Source organism: Lemur catta, chromosome 1 (assembly GCF_020740605.2).
Source record: "Lemur catta isolate mLemCat1 chromosome 1, mLemCat1.pri, whole genome shotgun sequence".
NCBI lineage: Eukaryota > Metazoa > Chordata > Mammalia > Primates > Lemuridae > Lemur > Lemur catta.
Genome location: NC_059128.1, coordinates 3,607,802 through 3,630,375, shown reverse-complemented (window position 1 = coordinate 3,630,375; position 22,574 = coordinate 3,607,802). Strand labels below are relative to the sequence as shown.

Below are 22,574 nucleotides of genomic sequence, written 5' to 3'. Positions count from 1 at the left end.
GGGAAGAAGTGTCCAAAAGCTGGCTGGGCGCAGTGTCTCACACCTGTAATCCTAGCACTCTGGGAGGCCGAGGTGGGTGGATCACTTGAGGTCAGGAGTTCGAGACCACCCTGAGCAAGAGTGAGACCCCCGTCTCTGCTAAAAATAGAAAGAAATGATTTGGACAGCTAAAAATATATATAGAAAAAGTTAGCCGGGCATGGTGGCATATGGCTGGAGTCCCAGCTACTCAGGAGGCTGAGGCAGAAGGATTGCTTAAGCCCAGGAGTTTGAGGTTGCTGTGAGCTAGGCTGACGCCACGTCACTCTAGCCAAGGCAAAAAGAGCGAGACTCTGTCTCAAAAAAAAAAAAAGAAGTGTCCAAAAGCTTGTAATTGAATATAGAAGCATTATTATGTAAAGTTATATACATAGCTACACCCAGCTAGCTGTAAAATTTTGTTAAAGTACAGCATTGCATTACTCGGCCGGGCATGGTGCCTCAAAGCTGTAATCCCAGCATTTTGGGAGGCTAAAGCGGGAAGACCACTTGAGCCCAGGAGTTTGAGACCACCCTGGGCAACACAGCAAGACCCTGCCTCTATAAAAAATAAGAAAAATTAACTGGGCATGGTGATTCATGCCTGTAGTCCCATTACTGGGAGGCTGAGGCAGGAGGATCACTTGAGCCCAGAACTTCGAGGCTGCAGTGAGCTATGATCCTGCCACTGCATTCTAGCTGGGGCAACAGAACAAGACTCTGTGTCAAAAAAAAAAAAAAAAAAAAAACCAGCATTACTCAAGGTTGTCTTTTTTTTTTTTTTTTTTTTTTTGAGACAGAGTCTCGCTTTGTTGCCCCAGCTAGAGTGAGTGCCGTGGCATCAGCCTAGCTCACAGCAACCTCAAACTCCTGGGCTTAAACAATCCTCCTGCCTCAGCCTCCCGAGTAGCTGGGACCACAAGCATGCGCCACCATTCCCGGCTAATTTTTTTCTACATATATTTTAGTTGGCCAGATAATTTCTTTCTATTTTTAGTAGAGACAGGGTCTCGCTCTTGCTCAGGCTGATCTCGAACTCCTGACCTTGAACGATCCACCCGCCTCGGCCTCCCAGAGTGCTAGGATTACAGGCGTGAGCCACTGCGCCCGGCCCAAGGTTGTAAATTTAACAGTTCATTTTGATAGTGAAAAATTGGAGAGTTGGTGGGAAAGGGAACGTTAGGTTAGAGCTCCTCATTAGGAAAGTACCTTCTTTGCTGTATACTTATAAAAATGTGGCAAAATAGGTGCTCATTACTGAACTAGGCATTTAAAGATGTTACTGACATTTTTGTAGCACTTTTTACTTGAAGTGCATTTTTTTTGTTATGTTTTATCCCAGTGAAGGGTTGGGTGGTAGTTCCTATGGTGGAGGTGGGAACAAGATCGGTCCGCTTCAGGCCTCAACCGGTGACTGACGGTTCCATGACTTGTCTGCGCTTCTCCGGCTTGCGAGTGGCCAAGCTGGGATCAGGTGCTCAGTTGGTTGATTTGTTTGCGTGTGGGTTTTTGGTTTTTTTTCTTTTACACTCAAGTTTCTTAGGCTTGCAACTTGCCTTATGACCAAACTTAGTGACTGTGGTGAATGCTTAAGCTTGGAATTATAGTTTTTTTCCTGAGGTAGGTTATTTGGGGGTTTCACCTCCTCTTCATTAGTGCAGACGTGGCGAGGGACTAGAATGTGAAAGAAATCTTGAGCTGTTTATGGTACTGAACTTCATAGAGATATAGTGGTGTGGAAAGTTTTATGGGGAGTGTTTTGTGGGTTTATATAAATTCTTTTTCTGAGGATTTAATTTTCCTTAAGGGTGAAGGAATGTAGTAGACTGATGGATAAAAAGTATAGTGCTTATTTCTGGCCTTTGCTTAGCCCCCCCCCAAATGGTAATAAAATGATTAACAGGATGAATTTTCTGTAAAACTATACTGTCTTGTAGCACTTTTAAGGAAAGAGCCTACCAACCTGGGTTCCCACCGTCCCATGCTGTCACACTATAGGTGGGGCCCTAGCAGGGGTTCCCAACCTATGGTGAGTTGTATAATTATTTCATTATATGTTACAATGTGGTAAGAGAAATAAAGTGCACAATAAATGTAATGCATTTGAATCATCCCAAAACCATCCTTCCCCTCCCGGTCCCTGGTAATATTGTCTTCCATGAAAATGGTCCCTGGTGCCAAAAGGTTTGGGGACTGTTGCATAGGACAAACCAGTCTGCAGCAAGATAAATTTGAATGTACAGTGTAACATAGTAAATGAAATTTATGTACAACAAAAGGAACACAATAATCACTTCTTTCTAAAAAGAAAGGATGAGCCAGGCACTGTGGCACACGCCTGTAGTCCCAGCTACTCAGAAGGCTGAGGTGGGAGGATTGTTTGAGCCTAGGAATTTAAGGCTGTAATGTGCTAGGATCATGCCTATGAATAGCCACTGCACTCCAGCCTGGGCAACATAGTGAGACCCTACCTCTTAAAAAAAAAGGTGAAGATGGATAGAAATTGTTTATCAACGTCATAGAATGTCAGGTTGGGAGTAGCAGAGGAGGTTCAGTCCAGCCCTGGTCTTTCATGAATGAGGAAACCAAAACCCCAGGATTTTAAGACCCAGTTAGGAAAAGGATGTTCTAAGAGGATTCTGAAACCTAAAATCTAATCTCCCTGTAGTTCCTTGGTATCCATTAAAATGAGAGTGTTTTTTTTTAATCTATTTCATATGAATTATTTCTTTTGAATTAGTATTAACTTAAAAACTACTAAGTCTTATGTTGTTAGGGTATTAAAAACTTGTTAGGTTTTTTAATTCTTTCTCTTTTTTATGGAAATAGCAAAATGAACTCCGTGTGACTGCCTGTTATATACAAGTGTTCTGTGGGGTTTATTGCTCCCTTCATACTCCTAATGGGGTTACAAGGGAATCTTGCAGTTAGGAGAAAACTCAGACTGTCTCCGTGCTCTTAGCCTCGCAACAGAGCAGGGAGTGGTTGTGGCAAAGAAGTCGTGGCTCCTCAGGAGGACGAAAGGGCAGGCGTCCAGGCGCCAGGAGGAAGCACCAGAGATGAGAAAGGGGGAAACTGAAGCAGCCACCTGAGAGAAGTAGAGGGGGACATGGGTGATAGTGATCCACCAAAATAATGCGATATTAGTATGTTCTAGATTTTAAAAGAGAAAGAAGATAAAAGATAAAGAGAACCAAGAAAAACATAACGAGTAATTTGATAGTGTATGTGGACCACAGGAAACAAATGGCTTCGTCCTCAGGATGGAGAAGAGACAGGCTCTGCGGCTGGGAAAAAGCTGGGAGGGAACTTGGCACCTTTTTTATATTTCATTAAATAAGACATAATGCTCACCTTATTCACAGTGTAATGATACAAATTACTAGTAGTATGAAATACATTAAACTAGTCTTTCAATAGAAGTATGCACAGATTAGTGCTAAATGCCATTTTGAACATCTCTAGAAAGCCAGTAAATTCTCAGAAGTTAACCAAAGTGTCCACAAGTCATTGCAATGTGTATCAGTATAGCTTGCAGCAAAGGAACTCGTGAGGCAGGCCCAGTTCTTTCTGTACTGGTACTTTGATTCTTTAACTGTATGAACTGTATTGGTCTGTTATGCATTAGCTGTATTAACCAATAACTTTATCAAATAACAGGAAACTGATTCAAACTTTACTGAAGGTGATATTACCTAACAAAACATGCAGATTGTGTTTGTATGTAAGCTTCTAAATACAACAGAATCAATAGCCTCCTTGTTATTAAGAATTAACAATCAAGTGTCTTTCCTCCTCTGAACAATTTTTTTTAAAGCTTCTATAGAAGTAAAATGTCAAGTTATTATTTGGAAAATTTAATAATTTACAGAGATGTAATTAAAGGAGAGGCAAAAAGCTCAAATTATTTGATAGCAGTTTATATAACAATGTCATGAGTTGTGTAACTATAAATGAGAGTCAAACTACTCCCATCTGTATAAATACAGACTTTATTTGATCTCTCTATTTATAGAGAATATGCATAAAAAGACTAATCCAAAGTGAATCCAATAATAACTTCCACAAATTATTGTCATCAACAGTTAGAATTTAACAAAGCAGTAGGGAATATCTATTTGCATTATCATTGAGGATTATGTCACTGGGTGTGCCTTCCTTAGCCAAAGCGGCATTCTACTGCATTGCAGTATTCCTAGTGCAAAACTGGAGCATTTGCCACATAGCTGTGACTCATCGCTTGGAATGATGCCTAGTTCTCTTAACCCTGTTTGCGTTAGGAAGTGCAGGCAACGTGCTGAGATGCCATGTCCAGACTGCAGGTTTTCTGTGTGATTTCATTTGTATCCATGGATGAGTCTTTAGGGGGGAAAGAAATGATTCCAAGTTAATATATCATAGCTGTGCAGCTGTAATCCCAGCTACTTGGGAGGCTGGAGGTGGGAGGATCGCTTGAGCACAGGAGTTTGAGACCAGCCTGGGCAACATAGTGAGACCCCTGTCTCAGATGATTTCTTTTGGTGATTATGGAATGTTACTTTTATTTTCTATGTATTGTGTGGGTGTTATTTTGATGACATTTTGTATAAATCATAGAATGGTATTATGGAACATTTAGAAAATTAAGGGAGAAAATATTTCACAATCTCACCACTCTGACACCTATTTCAGTTTGGGAGTTTTCTTTATGTTTTTTATCCCTGTTTGTATTTTACAGATTGCAGTCATAATGTATGGTTGTGTATGGCTGAGTTCAGGCAGTATTATTTCTTTTGTGGTATAACCAACCGCATTTGAGTAGTTAGAAAAATTGATTTGTTTAGGGTTTTTTAATAGTCATTTAAAAAAATAGGAAGTACCTGGCATACTAGAATGTTCTACCACCTGCTCCTTCTCTTTCCTAAAATTTTACCAAAAACAATAATTTGGAAGAATTATTGTCTTCTTGATATACTAATATTTTATGCTCTTTAGTGTGAATTTTGTATATTTGTCTCATCTGAAAACTATCAAAGCAAATAATAGCTTTTGCTCAGGCTCTATACACCCAGATTTCATAGTTTTTAGCGCTTAAAAAACCTTATAGACCACTTAACTCAATATTCTACCCCTTCTCCACCACCTGTTTTTACATATCACTGATTTGAAGCCCATCAGAAGAAAAATTACTTTCCCAAGGTCCCTTAGCTTTTAAGCGATAGGACTTGATCCCAGGTTTTCTAACCGTTGAAGCTTCTGCCTTTTCTGTTCCATCATGACTTAAAAGTGAAGGTGAACCATGTGTAAAACAAGCAGGTTAAATTAATCCATAGATTGTAATTTTTGCTAACACATTTCATACAGTATATCATTGCAAAGATAATTTGACTAGAGCCTTCAGGTACTTGGTGAATTAGTACTAGATGTAGAAGTTTGGATTGTTTTCTGTTGTTACAAATTTTTTAATTTTTTAATTTTGATTTTTTTATTATTTAGAAATTTGGTTCACATGTATCTTAAGGCTGTCTTACTAAATTCCAGTAAGTTTTTCTCCCCCCAGCCCCCAAGTTCCAGTAAGTTTTTTAAAATGACTGCTGTGTGCGGAGTGTTGTGCTCTGTGGAGTCTAGCAAGGACCCTGCCCTCTGAGAGCTCACAAAGAGTCAGGGAGCGAGGGGCATTCGTAAATCAGACCCGAACGCACTCTGACAAGTGCTGTGACAGAGCAGAGGGAAGGCTACAGGAATACTTCTCGGTGACTTCCTGGGGGTGTTGCTTGATAGCAGTTTTCTTGACTGGGGTTTGCCCTGGGACCAGCCTTGAATAACACAGGCCATGCTATGTACTGGTGAGGAGCTTGGACTTTGGAATCACGGACTTTTGAATTCTCACTTTGTTGCTTTCCAGCCAGGTGTCTGTGGGCAATTTACTTATTTTTATTTATTTATTTATTTATGTATTTGTGTATTTATTTATTTATTTATTTTGAGACAGAGTCTCACTCTGTTGCCTGGACTACAGTGCCGTGGCATCAGCCTAGCTCACAGCAACCTCAAACTCCTGGGCTCAAGCGATCCTCCTGCCTCAGCCTCCCAAGTAGCTGGGACTACAGGCATGTGCCACCATGCCTGGCTAATTTTTTCTATATATATTTTAGTTGTCCAGCTAATTTCTTTCTATTTTTAGTAGAGACGGAGTCTCGCTCTTGCTCAGGCTGATCTCGAACTGAGCTCAGAACCATCCACCCGCCTCGGCCTCCCAGAGTGCTAGGATTACAGGTGTGAGCCACAAGGCCCGGCCAATTTACTTATAATCTTTACCTGGAAACAAGGATAATAATAGTCGTGCCCACCCTCAGGGTTAAATGTATGATACACGTAAAGTGCTTAGTAAAATGCCTGTCACATCCTCAGTGCTGAGTGAGCAGAATATTCTTGAGAGCTGGGGTGGAAAGTGACTTCTGTGTCTGGAGCACAGGGGACGAGACCCCTGGGATGGGATGATGAGAACTTGGCCGTAGCCAGCATGTGCTAGCACCGCCCAGGGCCGGGCCCCGCTCCAATGCTTCACATGTGTCGGCTTGGCCATCCTACCAGCAACCCCCAGATGTGCCAGTGCCACTCTGTTTTCCAAACAAGGAAGTGGAAGTGCAGAGAATTAACCACCTTGCCCAAGATCACATGGCAAATGAGTGACCAAGTCAGAAGTCAGAAGAGATGGGCAGGAAGGGAAAATAGGGAGTGCCGAGTCACATGGGGGTTTAAATGTCAGGGAGGTGGTGGTGAGGACAATCATTCTCTAAACAGTTGATAAATGAGAAATTGGAAATATTGCTATGAATTTGATATAATATTTATTATGATTTGTAGAGGATGTTGGTGATGAAGGAGAAGAAGAAAAAGAATTCATCTCCTATAACATCAACATAGACATTCATTATGGAGTTAAGTCCAATAGGTGAGTAGCATGAACACGCTGTGTCTCGGATTATAAACTTGTGAGAATTAATGTAAATCTTAGTTGACTCAGACAAACACCTTAAGAAAACACTCAAAAGATTTCTGCTCTTCAAATTTAGTATCTTATCTTTGATTTCATGTCTTTAAATTAGGGAGGTTTCCAAGTCGATATAAATTCTGAAATATTTTTCTTTTAATTGCCGTATCACAGCATCCACCTTATGTTGGAGCTATAATGTACTTAACATACCTAATACTTCTCTCAGATTACAGTCAGCCCTCTTTAAGGGTTCTGCATCTGCACATTCAATCACAGATAGAAAATATTTGGGAAAAAAACAATAAAAATTACAATACAATAACAAATAAAACAAATACAGTGTAACGACTATTTATATAGCATTCATGTGGTGTTGGGCATTGTAAGCAATCTAGCGATGATCTAAAGTATACAGGGGGTGTGCAAAGTGCAAATACTCAGATTTTGGTATCTCGGGGGAGTTCTGGAACCTCTCCACTGATGGTACCGAGGGATGACTCTGCATCTGATTTTTCATTATTACAAATAACTAGTAAACATTCTACGTACAGGTCTGATTCTTTTTTCCATAAATCCTAAAGGTAGCATTATTAGTTCAGATGCAAAGCATCATTATGGTTTTTTAATACATGTTATCGGATTTCCCACCTTCCAGAAAGGCTGTACCAATTTATACACCAGTAGACATATCCAAATTTAAATATGTGAATGTTATACTTGATTCTGTGTTGGTCTTTTTCTTGAAACTTTTTGAGTTAATTTCAAAGTTACAGAAGAGTTGCACGAACAGTATATAGAGCTCCCACTTGTTAACATTTGCCACTTTTACATTATCATTCCCCCCGAATCATTTGACAGTTGGTTATAGACATCATGTCCCTTTATCCCTAAAATACTTAAGTATATTTCCTAAGAATGAAGACATTCTCATTCATAGCATCAGTACAATTATCATATTCAGAAAATGTAATATTGATATAATTTTATTCTCTAATGATAGTACATGTTCAAATTGTCTGAATAATGCCCTTTATGGCAATTTCCCCCCATTCATAATCCAATCCAGGATCACACTTTGCCTTTAGTTTTCCTGTCTTTCTAATTTCTTTAATTGGGAGCAGTAATTCAGCCTTTCTCTACCTTTTATGACATTGACATTTTTGACAAGTACAAACCAGTTGGGTTTGTCTGGTGTTTCTCCGTGATTAGATTCAGATTATACAGTTTTGGCAAGAATACTGTTGTGACTTTGTTCCTTCTCCATGTATCACATCAGAAAGCTTCATTGACTTTTTAGAGTAATATGAAGTATTGTGTATAAAGTACTGACCTGGGAACTAGAAAATTAAAACATTATCAATTGTTTTGAAGCCATTAATTTAACCAACTTTGAGCACCTGTTATTTGCAAGGAATGACAGTAGATACAGAGTGATATACAAAGAAATAAAACCTGGTTCCTATTCCCAAGAAGCTTGTGGTCTTTGGGAAGAAGATTGGCACGTGCACAACTATCTAATAGTTGGCAAAATACCATGGAAGCATGGAGAGATTGCTTCTGATTAGGGAAAGCCCATTAAGAGATCACTCTGGAATTGAGATTTGAGGGTCAATTTCAGCAGATGAATATGGCTTTCTTAAGCAAAGACACAAAGCACATGTTTAGGTAATGGGACATCTAGTTTAAGTGTTGTCTTGGGGTAGGGAAGAGGGTGCATACGAAGATGTGAAACTAGAAGAATTGGTTAGGGTCAAACTAAGGAGAGCCTGGAATACCCTCTTGTCACTTCAACCTATGAGGGACTTTTGTTTGCTGAAGCTGATATATGACTTAGTGCCATAAATCAATGGTACAAATTAGTATAAGATTTAAGTCCTTCGTGACTTGTAACTTGCAGTTGCTAGGGCAGGTTAGTTTTAGGGCAAGATTATTAATTAAACCCACAAATGAGACAAGTTAACTTTTCTTAGTTTCATGGTCATGTGCTATAACCATAACCTTGATTCAGTAGTTCTCACATAGTAAGTAAAGAAAGACAAGCAATACATGTTGCATTAGAAAAGTAAAAATTTAGTCTATTCTTAATACGATTTTTAAATTAATAAGACGAATTAGGCATGAGACTCTTTGTTCTAATTTCTGTGTTTTGCTTTCTTTTTAGCTTGGCATTCATTAAACGTACTCCTGTAATTGATGCAGACAAACCAGTATCTTCTCAACTCCGAGTGCTCACACTCAGTGAAGACTCGCCCTATGAAACGCTGCACTCTTTCATTAGCAATGCAGTGGCTCCTTTTTTTAAGTCCTATATCAGAGAGTCTGGCAAAGCAGACAGGTAAACACCATCTTTCTTTCTGTGGTTTGAATATCATATTTCACTTCATGTTCACAAGATAGTGTGGAAGATGATGTAAAACTCCGGAATTGGAAGGGTAAAGCTAGTAAACCAAGAGGATGTAAATCCTTTGCATCAATAAATATGTACATTATTAATATTTGACAGACCTGAAATAATAGAATCTCTTTGGAGACCAACAGTGCATTAATTTTGAGGTATTTCGTATGTTTTTAGGGATGGTGATAAAATGGCTCCTTCAGTTGAAAAGAAGATTGCAGAACTTGAAATGGGACTGCTTCACTTGCAGCAGAATATTGAGATTCCAGAGATCAGCCTGCCAATTCATCCAATTATTACGAATGTTGCAAAACAGTGTTATGAACGTGGAGAAAAGCCAAAAGTTACAGACTTCGGAGACAAGGTTGAAGACCCAACTTTTCTCAATCAGTTACAATCTGGAGTTAACCGCTGGATCCGAGAAATTCAAAAAGTAAGAGCACGGTATTGACAGTTATATGTAAAATGTGTTATTCTTTCATATTTATGGGAAAACTGATCAAGTTTTTGTCAGTGAGACAAATTCTCTGATAACTTGTTAGAGGTGTTTCCTCTTGGTCCTGGGAATGCTCAGTGTGGGACTAGCACTGGTCTGGGTAGAGTGGTCAGGGTACAATTTGAGATTGTTTAAATATTACCCCTAATAGAGCATTTGTCTCAGCAGTCTCATGCCTTTAATTTCTCGTTAAACCGCTTTTGCTTTACAGGGAAGGAAATCTACTTGAAATATAAAAATTAAGTTGTAATGCATGTGTTTAGTTAATGATATTTTTACCTTTGTTTAAATGGTGAATACCCTTAGATGTCATTTTATCTTCAAAGGTGACCAAACTTGATCGAGATCCTGCATCTGGAACAGCCTTACAGGAAATTAGTTTTTGGCTGAACTTGGAACGTGCATTATACCGCATCCAGGAAAAACGAGAGAGCCCAGAAGTTCTCCTGACTCTGGATATCTTGAAACATGGCAAGCGTTTCCATGCCACCGTCAGTTTTGACACTGACACAGGTAACAACTAGAATGAATAATCTGATCGGTCAGTTATGATTTGGCTTCTGTGAGAGCTCATTTGATAATTCAGATGAAAACTAATGGATGTACTGTTGTGTTTACTACTTCTTTTGCATTGTATCTCATCTTTCCCTCAATTCTAGGTAATGAAAATTACTTTCCCACGTACCTACCTCTCCCTTCAGAGATTTTGCAAACATAAAACAGTTTCTGGGCATGAGTATAGTGGGCCCTGGGCATCTCCCTCCTGTCTCCCAACTGCGTGGCTCCTTGAGTAGGCTGTGCTTTTTGGTATAAAGTCAAGTGTGCTTTTGACAGTCCAGGCGGGAAGCTAGTTCATGTTAAGCAGAAGTTATTTGCCTAGAGGGCTGTGGCAGGAAAGCTGGTCAGTCCTGCTTTCTCTTCCTCTTTTCACCTGCCCCCTTCTTTTCCTTTCTGTCTTCCTCCCTATTCTGACAAGTGGTCAAAATAAATTTAGTTTTCCAAGTGGAGAACAGTGTGAATGATGTTGCATTAGCACGTACTAAGCATACAAACATTTGAATACCAGGCATTGATTGTTAGGCATTTCTGAACAACTCTATGCCCTCAAGAGACATGTTAGAACAAGTACCTAAGACTGCAATAGTTGTCATATATTGTCCCACCCCCTTCTAAAAAAGTGTGGTACCCACATTTTAAATGTTAGAGGAAATTCCAGGTAGAAATCTTCCAGTTATTTTGATCACATTGCACATGTTGCCTGAGCATTCACTATGCTGAAATGTATACCCTTTGTTTTGTTTTTTTTTTTAACACCTCCAAAACCTTTCTTTCTTTCCTAATACTTTTTTTGATCTTATGCCAGAGGAAGTCAAGACATAGACTAGGACCCAAGTGCTTTTGTGATTCCATGTCCATGGTAACACATTCAGCTGACTTGAAGTTAGGTATAAAATTTAAATTTTAGTGTTCTCAAGGATAAAATTTTAGTTTCTCTAAACTTATTATTGGTAGAATATTTAGGTTGGTAGAAAACCAAAAAAGACAAAAATCTATGAGGCTGCCACCCACAGCCTTTGGAGTGTGTGAGGTGACCCATACTCTTACAAAAGCAAAAATGGGACCACACTAGGGTTATCCTATTAATAACGTGTTCTTTTTTCAATATCATAAAGTTTCTGTGTCACTAGATCTTTTGCAACATCAAAATATTCCATTGTAATGACAGTTTACTTAATTTTATTATTTTATGTGAAAACCATTAATTATTTCTCTGTTAATATAGGTCTAAAACAGGCTTTAGAAACCGTGAATGACTACAATCCTCTGATGAAAGATTTCCCTCTGAATGATTTGCTGTCTGCCACTGAGCTGGACAAAATAAGGCAGGCGCTTGTTGCAATTTTCACACATTTGAGAAAAATCCGAAACACAAAATATCCCATTCAGAGGGCACTGCGTTTGGTGGAGGCAATTTCAAGAGACTTGAGTTCTCAATTACTCAAAGTATTGGGCACTAGAAAATTGATGCATGTTGCTTATGAAGAATTTGAAAAAGTAAGTTTTAATATATTAGAGGACCAACCTCAAGGCATTAAGATGAGAATATATTTTAATAATAAGCTTCCTTTCTTAAATTATATCCTAGGTTATGGTAGCATGCTTTGAAGTCTTTCAGACTTGGGATGATGAGTATGAGAAACTTCAGGTGCTGCTGAGAGACATTGTCAAGAGAAAAAGGGAGGAAAATCTGAAGATGGTGTGGCGTATCAACCCTGCTCACAGGAAGCTTCAGGCTCGCCTTGACCAGATGAGAAAATTCAGACGCCAGCATGAACAGCTGAGAGCTGTCATCGTCCGGGTCCTGAGGCCACAGGTATGATCTGCATTCTAAAAATCTGTACAGGCATTGTTTAAATGTCTTTTGTTTTTTAAGATTTAACTACTATTTTCTATATTGCACTGCTGAGTACCTCTTTATCTCCATCTTTAAGATCTAGTGATTCTGTATTGTATTGTTTCAATCCAAATCTTTAATATTCTCTGTCCACTTATCCCTTCTCTTGTCTTGTGTGAAACCTAGAGGCAGACTTCCTGGGTTTTGATTGATTGATTGGTTGAGACAGGGTCTCTGTAACCCCAGCTAGAGTGCAGTGATGTCATCACAGCTGACTGCAACCTCAAACTCCTGGGCTCAAGCAATCCTCCCACCTCAGCCTCCTGAGTAGCTGGGACTACAGGCACACGCCACCATGCCTGGTTAATTTTTTCTATTTTTAATAAAGATGGGGTCTCACTCTTGCTCAGACTACTTTCTGAGTTTTAAATCCTAATCCCACCATTTACTAACTATTTGACTAGAACACGTTATTTAATTTCTTTTTCTCAGAGTCGTCATCTGTAAAATATGGATAATAATTACATATGCCTTAGACTTATTAAAGAATTAAATGACTCCTTTTCCTTCTACATGCTTTTTTCTCTTCTGAATTTATCATTCTCTCTTCTTCACCAATTCTTTTCTTCCTTTAAAAAAATCTTGTCCAACAATTACATTGTCAGAAAACCTTTTAGTACAGAGTTAAATTATACTCTAAGGCATTTTACTTCGCTTTGTTGACTTGTGGTTATAAAATGTTTGACTAAAAGTTTAAAAACCTGTATCGATGACTGGTAGTTTTTATGTGGTGTGTATAATAAAATACAATTTTTAAATATTTCTTTGTCACAAATTTTCTTTTAGGTCACAGCAGTTGCACAGCAGAATCAAGGAGAGGTACCTGAACCCCAAGATATGAAAGTAGCCGAGGTTCTCTTTGATGCTGCGGATGCAAATGCTATTGAGGAAGTAAACCTTGCTTACGAGAACGTCAAGGAAGTAGATGGGCTGGATGTTTCCAAAGAAGGCACAGAGGCCTGGGAAGCTGCAATGAAGAGATACGACGAGAGGATTGACAGAGTAGAGACCCGGATCACCGCTCGCCTTCGAGATCAACTTGGCACGGCCAAGAATGCCAATGAGATGTTCAGGATTTTCTCCAGGTTCAACGCGCTGTTTGTCAGGCCTCACATTCGTGGGGCCATTCGTGAATACCAAACCCAGCTGATCCAGCGTGTGAAAGATGATATCGAATCTCTTCACGACAAGTTCAAGGTCCAGTACCCACAAAGTCAGGCCTGTAAGATGAGTCATGTTCGTGACTTGCCCCCTGTGTCGGGGTCTATCATCTGGGCTAAACAGATTGACAGGCAGCTGACTGCCTACATGAAACGCGTGGAGGATGTCCTCGGCAAGGGCTGGGAGAACCACGTGGAAGGGCAGAAGCTGAAGCAGGATGGAGACAGCTTCCGCATGAAGCTCAACACACAAGAAATCTTCGATGACTGGGCGAGGAAGGTGCAACAGCGCAACCTGGGCGTCTCGGGGCGCATTTTTACCATCGAAAGCACTCGGGTTCGCGGCCGAACTGGAAATGTCCTTAAACTGAAAGTTAACTTTCTTCCTGAGATCATCACACTTTCCAAAGAAGTCCGAAACCTCAAGTGGCTTGGTTTCCGCGTCCCCCTGGCAATTGTGAACAAGGCTCATCAGGCAAACCAGCTCTACCCATTTGCCATCTCGCTGATCGAAAGTGTCCGTACTTATGAGAGGACCTGTGAGAAGGTGGAGGAGCGTAACACCATTTCCCTGTTGGTAGCTGGCTTGAAAAAGGAAGTGCAGGCTTTGATTGCAGAAGGCATCGCACTGGTGTGGGAGTCCTACAAACTCGACCCGTACGTGCAGCGCCTGGCGGAGACTGTCTTCAACTTCCAGGAAAAGGTGTGCTCTGATTTAATCCTCAAGTGTCCTGGTAATAAATTATGCAGTTTAAATGTTAGTCCTCCTGTGCAAGCATGCATAATTGATACAGCTTAAGGCCTGTGAACTGAGGGGGAGAAGGAACCATCTCACTCACCATGGCGTTAAGGGTGCTGGGGCTTCAGGGAGCCAGTGAGTGACACCCTGAGTTTAGAAACCAGTGGAGAGCTGAGGGACAGTAGAGTCTGACAGAGCAGACATGAGGGCTTTGTTACTATACAGGGGACCGGAGAGCATGGCTCTAGTCTGCAGCCACGGGCCCTTGCTAACGGGGCACCCCAGACCTGGGTGTCTTCCCAGTCTCTAGCACAGGAGGCCAGAGCACATGCTTCAGCGGGGCCGGCTCCCAGGGCTGAGAGGAGCACGTTGGTTTCCTTTTCCCAGACTTCCCATCAGAGGCCACCCCGGCCATGAGCAGGAATGAGTAAGGGGAGGGAAGGTCAGAGTGTTCCCCATGTTCCCCTTCCCTGTGAGGACGTGGGAGTGGGGGTCAGTGTTCTCACCTCAACATCTAAGACCAGCTATTGATGGGAGAACTTCTCTGCCTTGAGGATTTGTTAATTACCTGAAAAGAAAGTATGTAAAAATAAAGGAACAGAGTGAGTCGATGTATTAAATACCATATATTCTTTCCTTCAGGTGGACGATCTGCTGATTATTGAAGAAAAGATAGACCTGGAAGTCCGTTCCTTGGAAACCTGTATGTATGATCACAAGACTTTCTCGGAGATCCTGAACAGAGTCCAGAAGGCGGTGGATGACTTGAATCTGCACTCCTACTCCAACTTGCCCATCTGGGTCAACAAGCTTGACATGGAGGTGAGGGCTGCGGTTTGTTCGATTCTTATGCTGACATGAGAGTGGGCCCTGTTCAGTAAGTTTATTAGTTATCACTGAAAAGCATTTTTCCTTAGAAATTATCTGTGATAGTCCAGTTCCCCTCCAGAACCCCATTTAACTAATGGTAGAGCTGAACTGTGGTCCTACACATCAGTACTCAAGCCAGTGCCAAGTTGGAAGCAGGAAGCTGTGAGGGAGGAGGAAGTGGTCCCTTTCTTTGCTGGATATTTGACAACTTCTGTTTGCCCTTCCCTCTCCTCTCATGATTGAGGTTGTCCTCCCTGGCCCTCCAGGGTCCTCCTGATGACCCTGCCCCTCCTGCCACTAGATTTAGAAAGGAGTCTCTGGCCACAGAACACCCTTATTCCTAGGGTAGAGAACCATGGCTCAGCCTGGACAGGGGTGGAGTGGGGGGTGGAGAGTGTGTGTGTGTGTGTGTGTGTGTGTGTGTACATCCGTGTGTGCACACACATCTTAGAAAGGAGGATGTTTTATAGCAGAGGTTATAGGTTATGCTCCGTCAATTCCCAAGCTTTTTGTGGTTTTTTTCCTTTTCTCTTTTCAAATGGAAAAATAAGTTGCAGTGTATCCACACAATGGGGTGCTAACACGTGAAAGGTAAACCCCACTCTCCTGAACCCACAGATGGTCTGAAAGCCCCTGGTTCTTGTCCAGCCGCCCTCACCAACTTCCCAGGATAGTTGTCTGTGGCCTAAGGCAGACTGTTGGCAAAGGCCTCTGGACATCCTATTTGTAGGAAATTTTACTAGTGTTCTAGGTCAGAGAGAAGATTTTCTTTTTTATTTATTAAAAGAAAATGGTTTGATATCCAAGTTATAGTTTTTCCAGTTTTATCTCAGAGGCTCCCAGGGAAACACTTTTGTGTGTTTTCTATTGAACAAATATCAAGACCTTCACTGCATCAGCTGCATTTGTATTAGTTTCCTTGCCACTTACAAGTTGGAAAGCATGGTGATTCAGTTAGCCCAAAGGTGGAGAACACAGTCAGCCTAACTGTGACAAGTTACCCAAGACGGGAGAAAGTGACAAAGTGAGACTGAGAATGAAGAGATGGAGGATTGTAGTTAGTAACTTCCATCTTTGACCTGAAACACTCACTGCTTTCTAATTCACATGCTTTGTGAGCTGACTTGCAGAAGAAACCCTGTTCTCTGACACCGCTTTCTCTGTAGATTGAAAGAATATTAGGCGTTCGTCTACAAGCTGGCCTAAGAGCTTGGACCCAGGTTCTTCTTGGACAAGCTGAAGATAAAGCAGAAGTTGACATGGATACGGATGCCCCACAAGTCAGTCACAAGCCTGGTGGAGAACCAAAAATCAAAGTGAGTATTGCCTATGGCATTGTATTTGCTAGTAAGTAATATAAATTCGTTCTGTTGCCTGGGCTAGGGTGTCGTGTCAGCCTGGTTCACAGCAACCTCAAACTCCTGGGCTCAAGCGATCCTCCTGCCTCAGCCTCCCGAGTAGCTGGGACTACAGGCGCATGCCATGATGCCTGGCTAATTTTTCTGTTTTTAGTAGAGATGGGGTCTCGCTCTTGCTGAGGCTGGTCTCGAACTCCTGAGCTCAAGTGATCCTCCTGCTTCAGCCTCTTGAGTAGCTGGGAACACAGGCGTGCGTCACCATGCTCAGCTAATTTTTTCTATTTTTAGTTGCTCGGCTAATTTTCCCTTTTTTTTTTTTTTTTTTAGTAGAAACGGTGTCTTACTCTTGCTCAGGCTAGTTTTGAACTCCTGAGCTCAAGCAATCCTCCCGCCTCAGCTTCCCAGAGTGCTAGGATTACAAGCATGAGCCATCACACCCTGCCTCCAGAGGATACTTTTTAAAATACTGAGTTCCAGAGGAGCAAATGAGTGTGCCTAAGTTGGCACGATTACAGTCCTGTGCTGTTTAACGACATTTCGGTTAATAGTGGACTGCATATACCATGGTGGTCCCATAGAGATTCTAATGCCATATTTATACTGTACCATTTTTATGTTTAGGTATTTTTAGATACACAAATTTACCTTTGTTGTGTAACTGCTTACAGCATTCAGTGCAGCAACATGATGTCCAGGTGTGCAGCCTGGGAACAGCAGACTGTAGTTACTACCTAGGTGTGTAGTAGGCTCTCCATAGAGGTTTGTGTAAGTATATGATGTTTGCACAATGGCAAGATCACCAAACAATGCATTTCTCAGACCGTGTCCCCATTTATAAGTGACATGTACCTTTATCTAGTGGAGACTGAATTGGAAGTCTTGATTGGCTTAAAGCCCTGGCAGGTGGTGCAGACTCACCTCAGCTTGGTCAGCCCGAGTCAGCGCAGTGTGTGCCCCACGGCTGATAGCTGCCGTGAGTTGCTGCAGCCATGCGCTGGCGTCTCAGGTCCCCAGGTGGTTGTGATGAGGTCCGCATGTGCGCAGTCAGATCAGACGGAGCTTTTTTGGGCACCTGCTGTGTGTTCAACTCCTGGGCACTGGGGACCCAGGAGGATGCAGCACCTGCCCTCTGACTTTTATGGTCTTTGGTGGGAGCACAAATGACAACATGAAATTATTAATACAAGACCACTTCTGATAATCAAATGACAGACTTTGTGGTCCAGACTTAAGTAGTTTAGTAATTTAGGGAGAGAAGGTGTTAAGTTATCAAAACCATTTTATTGAAATAGATTGCTGAGTAAAAAATGAAACCTTTCTTTCACAGAATGTCGTTCATGAGCTAAGAATAACCAATCAGGTAATCTATTTGAATCCGCCAATTGAGGAGTGCAGATACAAGCTGTATCAGGAAATGTTTGCCTGGAAGATGGTTGTCCTGTCCCTCCCCAGGATCCAGAGTCAGAGGTACCAGGTAAGCCTTCAGGGGCCCGAGGCACTCACCTTCTAACCAGGCCTCTCGTGGGGCTCTGTGACACTTCTTCATGCTGCCTCTTTAAATGGGGTCCTGATGTGTCTTTTTAAACTCCAGAATCCGGTTTGACATCCTACAAAAAGCTACAGGAGGCTTTGTGTGACTTGATCTTTTTTCCCAATTAGTTACTTGGTCTTTGTAGCTTGTGTTTAGTCAGTCTCTTAGAGATTCCCTCCATGGGCTTCTTTGGGAATCCTAATTCCTGCTGCTTCCCCACCCAACCACCCTTTTTATTAGACGAATTTTCATACGTACACAAAAGTAGAGGAAATCACATAAGCTCCCACGTATCTAGCTTTATCTATCAATATGTGGCCAATTTTATTTCATTTATATTTCTTTTCCGCTACCTCCCTACCCCCACCAGATTATTTTAAAGTAAATCTCAAATATAGTCTTACTAGTATATTTCTAGAGCAAAAGGAAAACTCAAGAGATCAATTTAGTCCCCAGCCTGGAGCCAATGTTACTTCTAAATATAACCAGTGGTTTTTCAAGTAAAAATATTCCATAACCTCTATTCTGGCAGAGTGTTCTAGAATTTAGTAATCTAATTAGGAAGTTATCTCTTTCTTAACTTCAACTCAGTTCTTTTGGGACTTTTTTGAGGTAGTTAACTGCCCATGGCTTGAAATCTTCCCAGTGTTTCGCCCAGAACTTGACAATGTCCAGCTAATCAGAACCCAGCTATGAATCTGGTTCCTGCCCCTCAAGGAGTCTACATACCGTCTTTAGGGTCTGTCTTGTCATATTTCTCCTGTTTTTAACCAGCTTTGTTTCTGTTTGTATTGTTCTCTTGTTTATCTCCAAATTTTACAAACTAGAGCCAGCACTTTGTTTCTCAGCAGTTCTTGTCCTGTCGGTGCATACACCTGACCCCAAGTCCCCCTGCAGCCATCTGTGCTCTTCCTGGGAAGCTCTGGGGAGGGGCCGTCTGTGCCAGCTGCTCCAGGGCTCCCACCCTCCACCACCCGCCCCTGTGTGATCATGGCGGCCTCCTCCCTGCTGCTAGTGGACTTCTCAGTCCTCGTCTTAGCTCCTGCCTGATTGCGGGATGTGACAGGGATGCCCCTCCCTCTTCTGAGGCCCTCTTCACTTGGCTCTTCCAGAACACCATGTGCTCCTGGTTTTCCTCCTGTTTACTGGCTGGCTCCTTTGCCATCCCTCTTCCCAACCTCTAAATGTTTCGTGCCCTGTCTCCCCCTCTGCACTCTCTTAATGGTCTCATCTAGTCTCTCGATGTGGAAACCATCTGTGTGCTGGTGGCCCCGTGTTCACAGCTGCAGCCTGACCATTGTCCTGAGCTCCAGGCCTGTCTGCAGCTGCCTGCGTGGCATCTCCACTCGGCTGTCTGGTAAACGTGTCAAACTGAACGCATCTCCAGTCCTCCCCTCAAGTTTGATCTTCCCCTCGTCTTTCCTTTCCCATCCTTCACCCACTCAGGCCAAAAATGACAGTGTTATCCTGACTCCTGTTGTCTTTCTTTTTTAAATTAACCCTGATCTGTTTCTCACCAAATCCGTTGCTACCACCCCTGTCAAAGGTGCCACCACCTCTCACTTGGATTATTAATGTTCCCTCCTAACTGTTCTTTCAGCCTTTGGCCGCTTAAAATCTATTTTCAACGTAGCAGCCCGAGCAAGTCATAGATTCTCAGTCAATCCCACACTGCTCTGAAAAGCCTTTAATGGCTTCCTGTCTCAATCAGTATAAAAGCCCAGGTGGCACAGTGGCTCGCTGGGCCCCCTGTAGTACGCTGCGTGTTGCTTCTCGGACTTCAGCTCCTGCTTCTCCACTCACTGGCTCTGCCCCCGCCACACTGGTCCTTTGCTGGTCCTCAAGCGTGCCAGGCAGGCTCTTGCCCCGGGGCCTTTGCACTTGCAGGTCTCTGCTCAGAATCCCTCGTGGCAAACACCTACATGGCTTACACCCTCTCCTCCTCCTGGCCTCTGCTCAAAGTCACCTTCTTGGTGAGGCCTTTCCCGACCTCTCTGTTGACAATACAGCCTCCCTTGCCCCACACTCCCTGTCCTCCTTTCTCTTTCTCCATGGTATCTATCACCACCTAACAGTATGTGTATTTTGCTTATTCCTTAAGTGTCTCCCTCCTGTGGGACGTAAGTCCACGTGAGCAGGGATCTTTGTCTGTTTGCTGTACCTGGAATGGCGTCTGGCACTCGAATAGTTGAAATGAGCAAAGGGTTTCACGTGCTCTTAAACTATTTTTGCATTGTGCCCTTAGTGATGCCGCACTTTTCTCCGTTGTAGTTAATCTGACGTTCCTTTTATTGGTTTGATGAGTTAAATGTAAGTGGGCTTTCTGGTTACTTGTGGCTGAGGTAAGTGCATGTTGTCCCTTAAATGCCATTTTGGTTGTCAGCTGTTCTTTCCGTTCACTTTAATTAAGTAAAAGGTGATGCTGAGATTAATGTTTTCATACACGGTACTTGCATTCTTTTCGGCCTTGGTTGGCTAGGTGGGTGTACATTATGAATTGACTGAAGAAGAGAAATTCTATCGGAACGCTTTAACACGGATGCCTGATGGCCCTGTTGCCCTGGAAGAGTCATATTCTGCTGTCATGGGCATCGTAACTGAAGTGGAGCAGTATGTCAAGGTAAGAACTTCCTGATCTCATTCAAATACGTTAGTCTATTCTAGGCAGGAGTCTGGGATGTAAAGAATATGGAGCTAAAAGATCTTAACTATATATAAAAATGGTTCACCTGATAATATTTGCTTATTTTAAAGCAAAGAGTGAACAATAGGACATATCTTTTGGGGTTTTAACTGTGGTTTTTGAGAACAGTAAATTTTGTTGCTATGACAATTCCAAGACTCCGAAGTGAGAATTTTTCTGATAGTGATGAAGGAACATGAAACTTTGTAATGGAATATGAACGTGCTATGTAATAGCCCACAAAATGAAAATTCATACTGAGTAATTGTGTTCTCATTTGCAGGTTTGGCTTCAGTACCAGTGTTTATGGGATATGCAAGCTGAAAACATCTATAACAGACTTGGGGAAGATCTCAACAAGTGGCAAGCTCTCTTGGTCCAGATAAGGAAGGCCAGAGGGACCTTTGACAATGCAGAAACCAAGAAAGAGTTTGGACCAGTAGTTATAGATTACGGCAAGGTGAGCTCTGCCTTCTTATTGAAAGTTGTCAGGGTAGCTGTAAAAGGAACGTTCCTGCTAGACTCAACTTCAACCAAAGCATAGCCGTGCCAGCAGGAAAGGGCTGATGATGTGCTGTGTGCTGCTTCCCTACAGGTACAATCTAAGGTGAACTTGAAGTATGACTCCTGGCATAAGGAGGTTCTCAGCAAATTTGGACAGATGCTAGGATCAAACATGACAGAATTCCATTCCCAGATCTCAAAGGTGAGATAGGATTCTGCCGAGTAACCAGCCTACTGGTGAACCTCGGCTCCATGATAAAGTATTCCCTCCTTCTGCACAGTCTCGCCAAGAGTTGGAGCAGCACTCGGTGGACACGGCCAGCACCTCGGATGCAGTGACCTTCATCACCTACGTGCAGTCTCTGAAACGGAAGATCAAGCAGTTTGAGAAGCAAGTTGAGGTGAGCTCTATGAATATTTAAAACTTGCAAACTAGACCCCTAGTTTAATTTGGCTTTTTATAATACTTTGCGTTCTGAGAGAATGCTCTGGTGGAACCCTCAAGGCTTTATTTCCTTGCAGTATGGGACCACCTCTATTATAACCGCTTGTTAACATTCAGGGCACTTACTGGCATTGTGGGAATCTGTATTCTATTAATAAAAGCTCTGCACATGATTCTTATGCACAGCAAGGTTGGAAAACCACTATTTCTGCCTTTTAAAATCTTTTAAGTAAACTTTAGGCTGGGCATCATGGCTCACACCTGTAATCCTAGCACTTTAAGAGGCCAAGGCCAGACCATTTGAGGCCAAAACTGAGCAACATAGTGACATTCCATCTCTACCCTCCAGAAATTTTTAAATTAAAAAATTTTTTAAAAATAAAATCTTTGACCTGGCACAGTGGCTTACACCTGTAATCCTAGCACTTTGTGGGAGGCCAAGGCAGGATCACTTGAGGCCAGGAGTTCATGACCACCCTGAGCAACATAGCAAGGCCCCATCTCGCAAAAAAACAGAAAAATTAGCCAGCATGGTGGCACACACCCCTGCTCCCAGCTTCTTGGGAGGCAGGAGGATCACTTAAGCCCAGGAGTTTGAGGCTACAGAGAGCTGCAGTGACAGCACTGCACTCTAGCCCCGGCAACAGAGCAGAGACCCTGTCTCAAATAAAAATCTTTTACTTTAGTTGTTTTCAAGGAATCAAACTTGAATGTCTTTTTTATAATTCAGAATGAAGCTCCACTGTGCTTTATATCCTATTCAGGGCATTTGGATGCATTGAGTTACAGTAACTAGACTAGCTGTGGACTCCAGGAGCATGACGCCCTCTGACCACAATAATCTTAGGATGGAAGGTTTTAGGAGAGCATGTGTATTGATCTTACGTGTTCTATAGCCATAAAGCGCCTTCTCTCTCATGGGGCTCTGATAATAGTTCAATTAT

At 42.1% G+C, this 22,574-nt stretch overlaps 1 protein-coding gene across 1 annotated transcript in view; it reads left to right on the top strand.

Annotated features, from left to right (window-relative positions):
* Positions 1–22,574, top strand: part of DYNC1H1 (dynein cytoplasmic 1 heavy chain 1) — a 66,512-nt gene that overhangs the window by 3,293 nt on the left and 40,645 nt on the right. Inside the window, exons 2-15 of the mRNA XM_045528895.1 lie at positions 6,865–6,952; positions 9,156–9,329; positions 9,567–9,822; positions 10,212–10,398; positions 11,669–11,940; positions 12,032–12,259; positions 13,127–14,203; positions 14,882–15,061; positions 16,276–16,425; positions 17,795–17,941; positions 20,478–20,618; positions 20,965–21,141; positions 21,277–21,387; positions 21,467–21,586. Of these exons, the coding sequence (XP_045384851.1) occupies positions 6,865–6,952; positions 9,156–9,329; positions 9,567–9,822; positions 10,212–10,398; positions 11,669–11,940; positions 12,032–12,259; positions 13,127–14,203; positions 14,882–15,061; positions 16,276–16,425; positions 17,795–17,941; positions 20,478–20,618; positions 20,965–21,141; positions 21,277–21,387; positions 21,467–21,586 (3,308 nt within the window). The remainder of the gene's footprint in view (positions 1–6,864; positions 6,953–9,155; positions 9,330–9,566; positions 9,823–10,211; positions 10,399–11,668; positions 11,941–12,031; positions 12,260–13,126; positions 14,204–14,881; positions 15,062–16,275; positions 16,426–17,794; positions 17,942–20,477; positions 20,619–20,964; positions 21,142–21,276; positions 21,388–21,466; positions 21,587–22,574) is intronic.